General features: G+C 40.0%; 1 protein-coding gene across 1 annotated transcript in view; it reads right to left on the bottom strand.

Moving 5' to 3' along the window:
• Positions 1 to 3,147: 3,147 nt before the first annotated feature.
• LOC138249016 (extracellular calcium-sensing receptor-like) overlaps positions 3,148 to 14,441 on the bottom strand; it is a 136,195-nt gene continuing 124,901 nt past the window's right edge. Inside the window, exons 4-6 of the mRNA XM_069203074.1 lie at positions 10,697 to 10,915; positions 4,781 to 4,901; positions 3,148 to 4,052 (exon numbers count right to left, since the gene is read on the bottom strand). Coding sequence (XP_069059175.1) covers positions 3,148 to 4,052; positions 4,781 to 4,901; positions 10,697 to 10,915 — 1,245 coding nt within the window. The remainder of the gene's footprint in view (positions 4,053 to 4,780; positions 4,902 to 10,696; positions 10,916 to 14,441) is intronic.

The raw sequence follows: 14,441 nt of genomic DNA, 5'->3' as shown, positions 1-14,441 counted from the left end.
GTTTGAAGATGGGACGTGAATGCGTACCCATGGGAGCATAAAAGGCGGATTATTCAACTGAAGAAAGAAAAAGCATGGACTTGCAACATTAATTTTGTCTGTATATAATAGTGTGTTTTCCTATAGTAGGTTATTCCCATTCTCCTTATCCTTTTTATACCAGTGTTAGCACGTTGCTTAGAGACTACTGAGTTTTTTTTAAGCTCTCTTCATAAGAATTTCTCCTTTGATTGATTATTGAATTGTTGAGGTGATGTTTGATGCTGAAGTGTTAGGCTTTATGATAATTTTCTAATTCAGAACTCTTTATAGGTACTGAACTGACACCTTTTCCTTCTCATTTCTAGAATAGGGAATCTGTCCTCTATGAAATGCATTTCATGCATTCTATTGTGATTTATTGAGTTGATTAGTGATTTCTGCCCAAAGCTAATGATTGAGATTAATTAATTTCAACATACGACTTTAATAAAGATGAACTGCTAAAAAGATTTGAATATTAAAACCCTTTAATTCATACCAAGCTCACTGTATTGTAAGATCCATCAACCTGAGATGAGTAAGGGCAGTGAGGGTTTTGTTCTGATAGTGGTAAACTAAGACTTTAACTGAACAATCCCTGTACTAGCAGTGTCTTTCACATAATCTTGAGCGATGCCAATTTTGGCCGCTTCCCAGGTAATCTGCTGGTGGTTTTCCATGTATTCAAAGATTATTTTCTGTGTGTTGATATCTTAAAGGTTTGAAAGTCTTGGACCTTGGTTGTCTCTTACTCTTGGAGGAGTCTGGTGGCTTGCACACAGAATCCTATATGCTCTCTCAATAATTTCAAAGTCTTTGAAAAAGGAAATGTTCAAAGTGCGGGGAAATCCATGTATCCAGGAATTCAGCACACAAATTTGCAAAATCTTCTGCACCTTTCAGGAGGCCAAAGTGAGAGGGACGCTGTTTTGGTACACATTGACTTATAAAGTTTTTGTGTGCTCTTTTCCTCATCTTCAAGGCAGCTGATACGAGATTTAGCCTCTATAATCCTGCTAGCTTAGACTCTATAGTCCTTTCTCCAGCCATTTGATTTGTGTTTGTTTTCATGCATTATGCCAGGTAATGCAGGGCAGTAAGTCGCAGAAGAAAGAGAAAAAACATTTGCAGATTGGTCAGTCTTGGATTGTAGTAGAGATTCCAGCAGCAGTGAGATCATATTTAGGTCTTTTCTGGCCTGTTTTGAGTTTCGTAGTCCCCCTTCTGTCCTTGTCTCTGTCTTCCGTCATGGTTGCAAGTCAGAGGGAGCACCCCGGATGACAGCACTCCAATAGAGAGAAGCTCGAAGCAGGAATGGGGAGGTGACCACCAATGCTTATTTTTGCTAGCGCTTCATAGAAAAGTAACTTGCGCAGCAAATGTTAACAATGTTTAATGAGTTGGTGACCCTCACATCTAGCAGATTATATTCAGTTGCAGAGCACTTGATAGTAGCCTCTACTCTCTGTCAAAGGGTGATGACTGTATGGCCAGAAGCCTGTCTACAATGTATTATTGTCACCCGGTGATGTATTCAGCATAAAACAAACAAAGTTTAACTGAAAGATGTGGAGATTTGGTTTATCACAGCCATTTTGTCACAAGTCTCAATGCCTGACCTTTGCTGCTGACAATATATATGACACTGCATACAAAGTAAATTCAGTCTTGACACAAGTAGGCACAAAGTATAAAGGTAAGTGGGTATGCCCATTTCCCCAAAAATGTATAATGTAGTAAACATACCCAGTTGTATAGAATGCATGGGAGCGGCCCTTTTAATGCCTGACTATCATCTAGATTGAGGCCAAAGCTCCAATGTTTCTGGGTCAATCTAGATGGGGGGAATGGTCTTTTTCGTCGCCATAAAATCAGCCTACCTGGTTGACATCAAAATTAGGTTCTGTTCACTATCATCTGCTCCCATAAATTGGCAGAGAGGTACTGGATCCTCCAGAGAGAGTGTTTAGGTGGCCATCTTGGACAAACACTAGCCACCCCCCCGGTCAAGCGCTGGCAATGCCCCCTCTATTGCAAATGTTTCTTTTTGTAATATACATAGGTCTATACATACATTTGGGTGAATAACATCATAAAATAATGATCCATCACACTATAATAGCTAAAACATCATTTTGAGTTAGTTGAATTGACTGATGAATGAGTGGCAATATCTGTTAATAATAGCTGTTTATTTAATGTTATAAATAATAGCTAAAATCTAGGGCTTTTGTGTCTGTTGATATCACATTAAAGCAGCTACAGATGTAAAGGCAAGTTGTGAAACAATCTATTGTTAAATATTATCAATAATATATTTTCAGAACATACATTTATTAATATGATTTCCCAGTATTTGTACATGTAACCTTGGTGTTTATGACATTTTCTAAAATAGATGATGAAACATATATTTGGACTCCCAAAATGTTTACATAAATATGAAGAAAAATTAGTTGCAATGACTCTTCAACACACTTGCAAAGATATTAGAGAAGAAGGGACCTGTCATTGCATCAGAAAGATAAATCACTTTGATCACTTGTATCTGAAAATATATACAGGGTGGAAGTCCCTAGAATATCTTCTGTCTTGATCTAGATTTGATCCCCTTCCTGTTTACATTCAATGAGTAGGCCCTGAGAGTTGCAGGTCTGTTTCCTCAATCGTTTGAGAAGTTAATACAGTTCTTCAGTAGGGTCAATTAATCTGCGCAGCGTTTAACTTCTTACATGCACACTCACTGCTGTTGTTTAATGCTTCTTAAAATCTTCTCAGGCCTTCAACAATGTTATTTGACCAGGGATATTCATTTCACATTGTATAACAGGCATGGACAGTTTGTGTTCCAAAGTATGTGCGTACCACGACAAATGGTAGTCCACACTCCATGTTTTAAATCCTGCCCTCAATGTGTAGGTAATGCGACTGGCATGCTTTTGCAACTTCTGCTCCTTTGTATCAGAGTAAGGATCCTGTGAAGTCCTAAAACATTATGCATATATTTATCTCATTCAGACTAGTATAGTAAAAGGTTGATTTCTTAATCTTAATAACTTTACTGTCATCCACTATCTGTCTCTCATTGACAAGGCTTGCTTCCATTCCATATTATATCTTTTTACATTAAAAACACTCTTTTCTAACTAGAAGTTGCCTGGTATTTCTCTCAGGCCTTATGAGAATAATATAACATTTGGGAAAGAATATACACCCCAAGAGCCCTGCACTGGAGGACAAGATGGCAAACACCTCCACTGCCACCATGTATTTACCCCGTGTGCTTAGGTACGCTGGGATGAAGGAGACCCACACACTAACAAACACCAGCATACTGAAGGTGATCATCTTGGCCTCATTAAAGCTTCCAGGCAGATTCCTTGCGAGAAAGGCCACTATAAAGCTGACTGTGGCCAGGAGGCCCAAGTACCCAAGCATGCAATAAAAGAACATGGTGTCTCCTTCATTACATTCAAAGGTCATTTTCTCATGAAAAGACTTCAGATTGATCTCTGGAAATGGAGGTGAGTCTACCAGCCAAACAAAACAGATGATGACTTGAATCATAGAACAGAAGAAAACTATACAACTTGGGGTCTTTGATCCCAGCCACTTCCTGGCAGTGCTCGTTGGATTGGTTGCCTTGAAGGCAATTACAACAATTATAGTTTTTGCCAAAACAGAAGAGACACTGATTGAAAAAATTATCCCAAAGACAGTCTGTCGAAGCATGCAGGTGAGCTTCCCAGGATGGCCGATGAATATGAATGAGCAGAGGAAGCAGCACATAAGGGTCACGAGGAGCAGGTAACTTAGTCCACGGTTGTTGGCTTTTACAATGGGAGTGTTGTGATACCTGATGAAAAGGAACAGCACACATGCAGTGAGGAAAAACAGGAAGGCACCGCAGGTGGGAAGAATTACACCCAGGGGCTCCTCAAATGAGAGAAACTCGGTCACTTTTTGGATGCACTGATCTTGTTTTAGATTGGACCATTGATCATCAGGGCATTTTCTGCAATCATTAGTTCCTGCAAAAGAATGTACATGAAGACATATTTTGTGTTAAACTGTTAATCGTAACACACTGCTCGGTGGGATTACATTTTGCACAGGAACATGGATTCAAAGAGGTGAAAGCATTTAATGCAAATTTGTGGAAAGTAAACAGTAAATGTACTAAGCTCTTGGAAAAATATATAAAAGGTGTTCCCTGGGTAATGTAGCTTAGATCCAATCATAAACCATAGACATAATGCACCTAAATCATTGCCTTCAGCAAGAACAATATTTATTGAAAGAAACAACATAAATAGGATAATCATTCTCAAGTTTATTGACCCATGGGTCTGTGGCAGACAGTTAGACAGTCATAGTTTTCTGTTGATGGACACTGCTGATGCCCCACCACAAGAAACCTGGGAGTTTGCCCACTTCTAAATAGGTGAAACAAGATTTTGACATTTGGAGAATGTGACACTTGTTGATGGATTCCCCTCTGCATTTGTCAAATGCTAAGTGACCCCCAAGATTTGTGAATTGGTGATGCCTTCAATATCATTAGAGTGTTGTAGAATTGTCTATATATTATATTTAAGACCTCATTCTAATATATAGTATGCTTCATTCTGAAATGAACAAACATATATATGGAGGTAAGTCTACCATTCATTTAACTCTCTTTAAATGGGAGCAATGTATATTGTGATTTTACTTTGAGAACTTTTCTTAAAAAATAGTTCCACTTGTCAAAACTTACGAGGGTCGGTGATTTCCCCAACCGAACATGCAACGCACTGAAAGCAGCATATGGGCTTTCCTTCTTTGGCAGCCCTTCTGTGCCCAGGGAGACAATTTGGATTGCAGACGGAGATTGGAACCTGTTGAGGGACATAGTCGATATATGGATGTAAAAAATCATAAGTAACTTGCACAATCTGAAAGAGATAGAGAGGGTACCTTGAAGTAAATTACCCTTGACAGAGAATGGGATCTTCAGAAGAAGTAAAAAAAAGCACAGCTAACAGTTTGGATCAAACAGAGGAATTGAGCGAGAGAGGACTTTCATCAAATAATCATTGACAGAGTTTATAACTGTTATTAAATAATTAGAGTTTAATTTTTAAGCCGGATATTGCGGTCTTAGACATCTGCTTAAGATGTGTAAAATGTCTTGTGTCATTTGAACTGAAGGTGATCATCACCAGCTATCTAGATATTGCCCCTGCGGACTCCGCATCCCCGAGTTACTGGTACTTAGATACTGAAAACTCAGGGGGTTTGAATTAACAGAGATTAGAGATGGAACTATGAGGTTCCACTGAGAAATAAGGAGTTATAGGAGACGTGGAAACTCTGTTTTCAATTCACCCAATAGTTCTTTATTCTCTCCTGGAGTTCGTCCTGAAGATATGGGATAGTAGTAGCAGCCTGAGTCTCTGGGTAAATCTTGCTGTGTATGCAAATGTACTCTGGACAAGGTAATACTGATGTGACTGGTAGCCGCTCTTATCAGCTACCTTGGATGTCCATGGTTTGGTGTCAAGTTGCATTTACATATCAATGCACCTGCTCCAGTATGATTGATGAAACTAGCAGGTGGAACTCCCTTAGTGACCATAATGTTTAGAGATAATAATGTATGCATGTGTCCGCTTTCATGCATGTGTTTAGGTCTTTTGCGGACTCACTGTTATGATCCATCCAAAGGGCACCTTTTGGACATTTTCTGAAATTAGATAAAAGATAACCTAAATACTGTGGACATTTACCATTAGGGAATCTAGTTTACTGAAGCTCTCACTTAACACAGGAAATCCAAATTGGTCAATTTTGGGTGACTATTGACAATTTAGTTTGACTTCTTGTGCAGACGTATGCTTCGCAGGTTAGGAAAGAATGTTTCTCTCACACTATAAGTTCATCAGCATGCATTAAAAGTATTCTTTCCTCCCTGGCTGAGGGACAAACTAAAATTAGAATATCAAAGAACACATCTTAGGCCACATCTCTTACCCAGGGCATTCTGACCATGGATCATTTTAGAACAAGCATAGGACGGGAAAGGCCACACAATCATAGTATCAGAGATAGACGATGCACATGTTCCCAGTACATAGAAAACCTCACGTGGTGCTCAGATATCAGAATGGCAAAAATGCTTTGCATTTATAATACCAGCACAGCTGACTGTAAATGCAAAGTACCCATTAACAGTGCACACCTGCGCCATGCAGTTCAATTTGCAGCTCACACATTGCAAACCCTTACAAAGAGTATGTGGTGAGGAGCTGGCAGCATGCTGTTGCTCCCTTGTTGTAACTCACAAGTTTATTTACAAATGATTTACAGTACTTATGAATGCGTGTCCACTGTTGTCAATTTCTGACAGAAGACACTTTGCAAGGCAGGCTGATAGCACTAGAAGGAACAGCTCCACTGCCTTCAGAATGTGCCACAAGTGTGGCTTAGAAAGCAATTATGGTGGACACAATTCTGAAATGCTGCGCTCTAATAACCTTGACAGCTGACCATTGCAACCATCAGGAGAATCAACCGAGCAGCTGCAGAAGTAAAGTGACAAGGACTGAGCACGGCCTCTGAAAGATCACTTGCTGCAGTGTGGGGCTGAGAAAAGATTTTGGATGGTGCTTCCAGGGTAGTCCTGAAGACATTGCAGAGGCCCTAGAAGCTAGATTGAGGGGTGACCATGTGAAGGCACAGTGGCTAAGATCCAAGGGATGGCTTGCACTCTGAAGGCATCGTGCTGGCTTTGAATGCGCTCCAAACAGCTAATTAGGCTTATGACCTCCATAAGAGAAGCAGAACTCTATGGAAGGAGTTGCAGATGGACAAGTAATGGAGCTAGTCAAGGAAAGTGTGACTGAAGTGAAGATCATACTATGACAGGATATCAAACAACTGGACAAAAAGTCTAACAGTCTAGAGACACATTGGACACCTTTCAATTAAAATGTGATGGCTTGGAAAATAGGGCAAGAAGAAACACAATTAGAATCAGGAAAACGGCTGAGAATACTTGAGATTTCAGACTTTCTGGGTAAAAAGGAAGGAGAATTGGTTGAATCTGACACAATGCATAAGTGATTCTTCGTGGCATAAAGACACAGTTGTGAAATTGCCTTCTTAACCATAAGATCAGGAAATATTGACAGAAATATGAAGATGTCCCAGGTACTTTTCAGTGAAGACACACTAATTACAAAACAGGACATTTCTCAATCCATGGTGGATAAAAGGACACTAGTTAAACCAATGGCAAACATGCTTGACAAGAAAGACGTAAAATGAAAGGATTCAAAGAATTTCATCTGCCTATAGCTAATGATGAATGAGACAACTGCCACAGGTGAAGGTCAAGAAAGAGGGACAAAAGGCCTCTTTTCAAAGGCCAGAGGCAACGGCACTGATCCAAAAGAGGCAGCTGCTCAGAAGTCAAGATCACGGGCTGACTCAGGATCTAAATGGCTTATCTTGTGAATATTAGAGGTTCTTATCAACTGAGACAGCTGGACTGTGAACCTTCTTTGAACAGTGGAGGCTATTTTAATAGATACAATGAAGACCTGGGGATGAAAGTGCATTTATAGGTGGTGTCATTGAAGAAGGACAGGAAAAGATACCTACATAGTCTCTCTGCCTTACAAGTGTATTTTTGTTATAGGTGTTTATGGTATTAGGGGAGTGTGGTGAAGAGAATAGCTTTAAATGTTCCTCATTACGTTTTTTCATCCATAGAATTACAGTGTGGAAAAGTGGAGAGGGAAGGTCTGTGGCACTGGAACACTCTGTCATGAGGGGCAGGAGAATAGAGGATATTTAAAAGTATGGTCCAATGCTCACAAACTGATATTCTGCATCCTTTCTTGTACTGTAAATTGGCCTTATTGCCTTTCTAAGTGAACAAGAAAGCATTTTTTTTGGCATCTGAAAAACAGATATTATGGATATTATAAAACTAAAATAAACTAACTTACATACGGTCCCATTGGGGACACTCAGGTGTAAGATGTTTGCCACCCAGGTTTGCAAATTCACATATTAAAATCAACTAACACCTACAACATAACTACTCTGATTTGAAAATCCTCCACCTTTAGCATATTGGAAGCACTGACAGGCAAGGAGGGAGGTATGCGATGATGAAGGTGAGGGTGCACGATGGTATTCTAACTGTGGTTGCTCTTTGTGCCCCCTCTCAGAACCACAAACATTTTTTAGATATACTTCAGATGAAAGTGACAGTGTTCACAAAAGGTTTTCTGGTAGTGGCTGGCACTTTGATAGGTTCATCAATGGTGGAGGGGGTAAATCACCTGCCTCTGGGGCACCACAGGAAACTTGTTGACAGAGGGTAACTAGTTATTGAGAGAACTGGCACTAGTTAATAGATGAATGGCAAAACATCAGTGCAGAGGATATTATCCTGTTACTCTTTGATATACCATATCTTTTCCTGATTTTCCTATCTAGCCACATTGTGGACAGGGTCAGAGATGCAGTAATAGGGAGACTCAAGGTGCCTGAGTAAGATCCAATGTGGGAAAGATTAGGGATACATTGACTCTTGCCAGGGAAAAAAGCTGGAGATTGCATCAATATGTGCTTCATGTTGCTAGGCTAGAGCTGAGATTTTGATTTCCAAGGTCATAGTTGACTAAATTAAATTTAGCAATTCACCTAACATTCTCAAAGCCTCAAAGGAAGTGATTTGGGGTCACCTAAAGGTGCTTACACCCGAAAGGCAAACTTTTCTTGAGGCTGTCTTAAAGCTCACAGAAGGGAAGCATAAAAATGAATTCTGGCTCTCAGGTAGCCCTTAATGCAGTGATGCAATACAATGTCAAATAAGAGTTCCCCTGAAAATTGCGTTCATTGAGATAGGGAGAAGGGTATTTTTCCAATAAACTTACAACAAAACAGAATATAGAGGTCATGTATGGCCTGATGAATAGAGCAGAAGACCTGGTTTTCAAAACAAAATAAAAGTGGACATGTTCTGTTCCTTTTATTGAGAGCTGCATTTTGGAGGTTTCAAGGGGAGGGAGTCATTGTAAATCTTTTGTAGATCAGTGGACCTTCCTTTTTTGATTGATTAACCTTCCTTACTCCACCTTTTGCTCCCTTACAGGGGATGATTAACAAATACTGTGGAAGACATAGCATGTCTGCCCAACGTGGAGAATAATCTTTGAAGATCAGGATAGGATGGTACCTTACAAATTACATAACATGTTTCCTAGGATCATCTGGCAGCCGTGGGGAGCAATGTAGCATCTTCTTCACCCCACTGCCCCATATATGTTGGGCATGCCCATTAGCCATTTGGTAGCCAGTTCTTAAATACATGGAGGGAGTTTAGAAGAAGGTGGCATGTCCCCTCACTTTGCAAGCATTGAATTAAACTTACCACATGCAATGCAGAACATGTCATTTATTTAATCACTTGTCCGTGCATCTGAAATATGTTGGTGTCAACGAGGAAAGTCAAAGTACGTATGAACACTGAAGCAATAAAAGGAGTAAATGAGATCCCACACTTGTCATTTTTTAGAAAAGGGGAACACAGAAGATGACTTACATTGTATAAACAATTCAAACCATGTATTCCAGCAAAAACTCAAACCCTAAAGTCATTCGCTGAGATAAGGAGGAACATACGTAATTTTTCATCTCAAGATGTAGGCACAAAGTTTAAATCGATATTTAAATCAAACCCTTAGAATGATGATAAGTGTTGCCCAATTCATAAAGTGTAACTAAGTGCTATTAAAAACTGTGATTGTATGCTGGATATTGTTGTATAGTTTGCAATGTGAATACATATTAGGCATTTCTGTGCTGATTTTATGGATACTTTTATACCAAACAACCAAAATCTATCTTTGGCTTTAAACATTTGCATCTCAGAGGAGGTACCATTTCTCAGGAGTAGAATATTGGAGTGAGGCAGACCGTATGGTGGAAATCACTGGGTGTGATCGCTAAAAAAAGGAGGACTAGAAGGGAGGGATCAGAGGGTATGACTTTCTAGGGCAGGAGGAGTAGAAGGAAGGGATCACAGAGTGAGACCACTCAGAGCAGGAGGGCCAGATTGGAGGGATCACAGAGTGTAACTGTCTAGGGCAGTAGGGCTAGATGAGAGGGATCACGGGGTGTGCCTGCCTAGGACAGGAGGGCAAGATGAGAGGGATCACAGGGTGTAACTCCTTAGGGCAGGAGGGCTGGAGGAGGGGGATCACAGGGTGTGACTATTTAGGGCAGGAGGGTTAGATGAGAGAGGTCACAGGGTGTGACTGCTCAGGGCAGGAATGATAGATGGGAGGGGTCACAGGGTGTGAATGTCTAGGGAAGGAGGATAGATGGGAGTGACTACATGGTATCACTGCCTAGGGCAGGAGAACTCTAAGGGAGGGATCATAGAGTGTGACCTCTCAGGGCAGGGATTAACAGGAATGATAGGTCACCAACTGATGCTGTTTTAGAGAGGACAGGACTCTGGGAAAGATTAGGTAAAAGGGTGTATGAGTCCAGTGGAAGGAGGTTTGGCCTAGAGGTATTGCTGTATTTATTCTTTATTCCTGAATGTTGGCAAAACCAAAGGGTTTATAGGAGCTGATGCACATAGGATGCTCATGAATGATTTGCTTCTTACCTGGGGGGTTTGAGCCCATAATATGGCTTTTGTATTGACATAGACATAATCGCTTTCTTGGGGATCGAAGCTGCCCACATTCACCAATCTGATGTCATCAGCATCAACTATCTGCACATTGAGGATGTCATAGGCACGTGGGGAATCACCATTCACATCAAAATAGATTTGGTCATCATTTTGAAGGGTTATGTTGACTTTCTTCACATAGTGAAGGACCTGGAGGTTTCAAGCACATGCATAGTTCAATGTGTGATTTTTTACATCCCTCAAGAATAAGGGTGGAAAAATAACTAATTTCATCATCTGATCACTGGTTACTCAAATCGTACAAGGTGCTCGGTACACTGTCCTCCTCATATTGCCTATATCTCATTGCATCTTGTATTACTGAAGCACACCACCAGGTGAAGAGTTCAGGGAGGCTACCCAGAGCACCTGGCCGGATACGCTGGTGGCTGAAGGTGAAGTGGATACTAGCAAAGACTGAAATTCTACTCACACAAAATTCTCCAAACAAATGGAATCACAAACTGTGGCCTACTTCCATAAGAGAAGCCCCCCAAACAGCATTTGTAATTAGAAATCTTGGAGTCAGTAGTTTGTAACAACTTAGGTACCAGGTCCCAAGGTTTTTCTCAAGAGACCAATGTAGCTTGCACCACCCAGTGCCCCTGTCAGTTCTATCAAATGCCAGTGCCATTACCACCAACTGACTGCCACACACCTCCCTGTGTGACCAGGGGTCCTCTACCTTTCCTCTAATATGTGCTACTTATGTTCAATGTAAATCACTGTGAGGTACTAATATTATTAGTGATGTCATCGTTCCTAGATCAGGCAAGATTACTTTAGTGACTCTCCTATGCATGATTACCAACACTGACCACCTCACAGCAGAAGCAGGGCTGTCAGCAGTCATGTAAAAAAGCTCTATTAATTTGGAATGTCTGTACGTGGATAGTACATAAAAGCCATAACTGCACTATCCCTGGCACCAAGATAAGAATATTAGTGAGACGTCTCTCCAGTGACGCACACATTTTCCCCAAAATATCTGCTTTAAATATTTAAATAGATTTTGGAAATTCAACCATTTTTCTCCAAACATCAGCTTATGAGTTAATAAAATACACACATTTGGTCTTGAATGCATGCTTTCTGGGCTTGATATACGTATATTGATTCTATCAAGCAAAAGCTTCTAATTTAGTAGGGTGGGATGCACAGAGGTGTGCTATTTACGGGAAGCTGGAGATCTACCATTAGCTCATAAACTACTCATTGGAGAAGCCTGTTTTAGAATATTCCAGGTCACTCAAAGCTGTAAAAATGGTCTGGATATCTGGTATTAATATTCATGTAGGTATATTAGCATTTTAAACACTCTGCTGCTAGACAGACAGCCACACCATGTGCTGAACTGTCATAAGTAAGAGCCAGCGTTAAGAAACAAGTGTCTGTGCGAGCACCAGCAACACCTGTACAAATAAGCATTGATTAGAGTCCTGTAAGATTTTAATTTGTTATCAGGGTCTCATTTGGCAGCTGTTTAAAAAAATTGCCTTTTGCTTTATAAGAACCTTTCCAATTGTCCTATTTTTTACCACATCCCATAAGATTGATTGTTTTAAAGGCTTTATATAGTGGAGACATGGACTGAACAGTTTAGAGTGGTTTATGTAATAATAGTGTGTAATAATATCTAATTAAAGGAAACATCAACAATAATTTATTTACATATCAGCACCCAAGAAAGAAAAATACAGTGCCAGATAAAAAAAAAACAAATGTTAATATGTAACAAATAGCTATAGAAGATGGAGGAAGATAACTACCAAATGAATGAGGTGAGAGTGAGCATCATTTAATTAATCAGCTACTCCTCAACAGCCTTTTCAGAGATGTGAAGAGGGACAGCCAAATCTGAAAGTGTTGTTAGAATATTATATTTTCACTTACCTTTTAAAGGTATCAAAAGATGAAATTGTTTTGGTGGCTTCTGCTATGGAGTTCCTTACTCTTGGGTGACTTCCTGAGAATGATTGTTTGAGTATTTTAATTTTCTTAAATCCTGTGGCTTCAGGAAAAATGTTGTCTTTACTTCTGAAGAGAGGTTGCTCACCTGAAATGATTAGCCTTTGGGCAAGCTAGTTGGGGATCCCCAGAAGTAATACTTTATGCATGATACAGGTAAGTTTTGATAGGGAACCATTTTAGCGTGAAGTGGATTAGACAACTTTATTGATGCCTGTGACCAACTTTGTGGCCACTTGCAAGATTCCTTAGAGAGCTGCCAGATGAAGGTTTGGAACACCTACTTGTACAGAGTTTTCATATTCATGCTTTGCAGAAAAAAACTCAATAGAACATGTCTTTAGAGATGAAAAGTATGACTTTACAAAGAAGTCTAAGTTGCGTGGCTTTTTCTTTTGCATTGATGTGTTTTAGTAGGGTGAGGTTTCTCTACAACTGAGGTTTGCAGTTCTGTATCAAGAGTTGGTTCAGCTATGTTTGATTTGGGACAGTGGTGGATGGTAGATAAAGTGAGGAAAATCCAGTTTGTGTAGGTTAATGTAAGCAATTGAGTTATTAGTTGAGGAGGGCGAAACCCTGCACAAGCAGCAACCGCAACACTTGTCAGGGTTCAGCAAAAACAAACCACCAAATTAACCAGTGCTCAAGTCTCTGCTAGCGTGGTACAGATCAGTTAAGCTTAACTTAGAGGTGAAGTGTAAAGTATCTATGTAAGGCTTCACATGGTAATAAAATAGAAACCCAACACAAGAAAAATTCTACACCAATGTAGACAAATAGGGAACATTTTTATAAATAAAACAAGACCAAATTGACAAATTTCCAATCAGTAGAACCAGAGATATGGGAGTTTGAAGATTTCAATAAAAATACTGTCAAAAAGCAGAAAGCGCCAACTATAAGTCTAGTTAAAGATGGATGACCTTCATCTTGAAAGGTTGATAAATGATTCACTGGTTGAAAACTCTGAGGTTTAAAACCAATCAACCTACAGTACGCACCTTTCTTCTGTATCAAGAATATGGTGCTGCAAAACCACACGTGGTGAGGGAAGAAGTGATAATTGTCTGGTTCTGTAGCTGTTCCTTAATTCCTACATCAATGAAGTTTGCTTCTTGTGGGGGGGGGAATGGAGTTGGTTGGAAGACCAAGCATGGCTTGGAGTTTGGTAGAAACCTAGCTTGAATCCTTCAACGGTATCTAATACCCAGGCATCTTTTGTTAATGTTGCACAGTTGTTGAGAAATACTTTTACTCTTCATACAAAGATTACCTGTGAGATAGGAATAGTGTGTATCAGTAAACTTGCACTTGTGGTGGGTTAGAATGTGCCCCAATTAACATGTTTTACTTATCTGCTTCTAGAAAAGTGTAATCTGGTGGGGAAAAAATGTATGACTCTTGATCTGTCCCGCTAGCCCCCTCACTTGGGGATTCTGTAACCTCTGTGGGGACCTTGGTAATACCGGAGGCCTGCCAAAAATGTTGGGCTGTAAAACTTTCTTTATTGTCATTTGTTGTTTGTCCAGAGCAGTAAATGTATTAACAAATTTACCAATGTCATTAACAAACATGTCTCCAAGTAAGAGTACTTCCGCCTTGGGGCCAGCTTGAGATGAGGCTAGATCAACCAGTTTGTGATCTAGCCCGACCAACATTGATTTCCTTTGTTCAATTGATGTAGCACAATTGGCATTTCTCAGAAAAC

The sequence above is a fragment of the Pleurodeles waltl genome, chromosome 8, assembly GCF_031143425.1.
Source record: "Pleurodeles waltl isolate 20211129_DDA chromosome 8, aPleWal1.hap1.20221129, whole genome shotgun sequence".
Classification (NCBI taxonomy): domain Eukaryota; kingdom Metazoa; phylum Chordata; class Amphibia; order Caudata; family Salamandridae; genus Pleurodeles; species Pleurodeles waltl.
The sequence above is the reverse complement of the archived record's forward strand: the minus strand, read 5'-3'. Positions and strand labels throughout refer to the sequence as shown.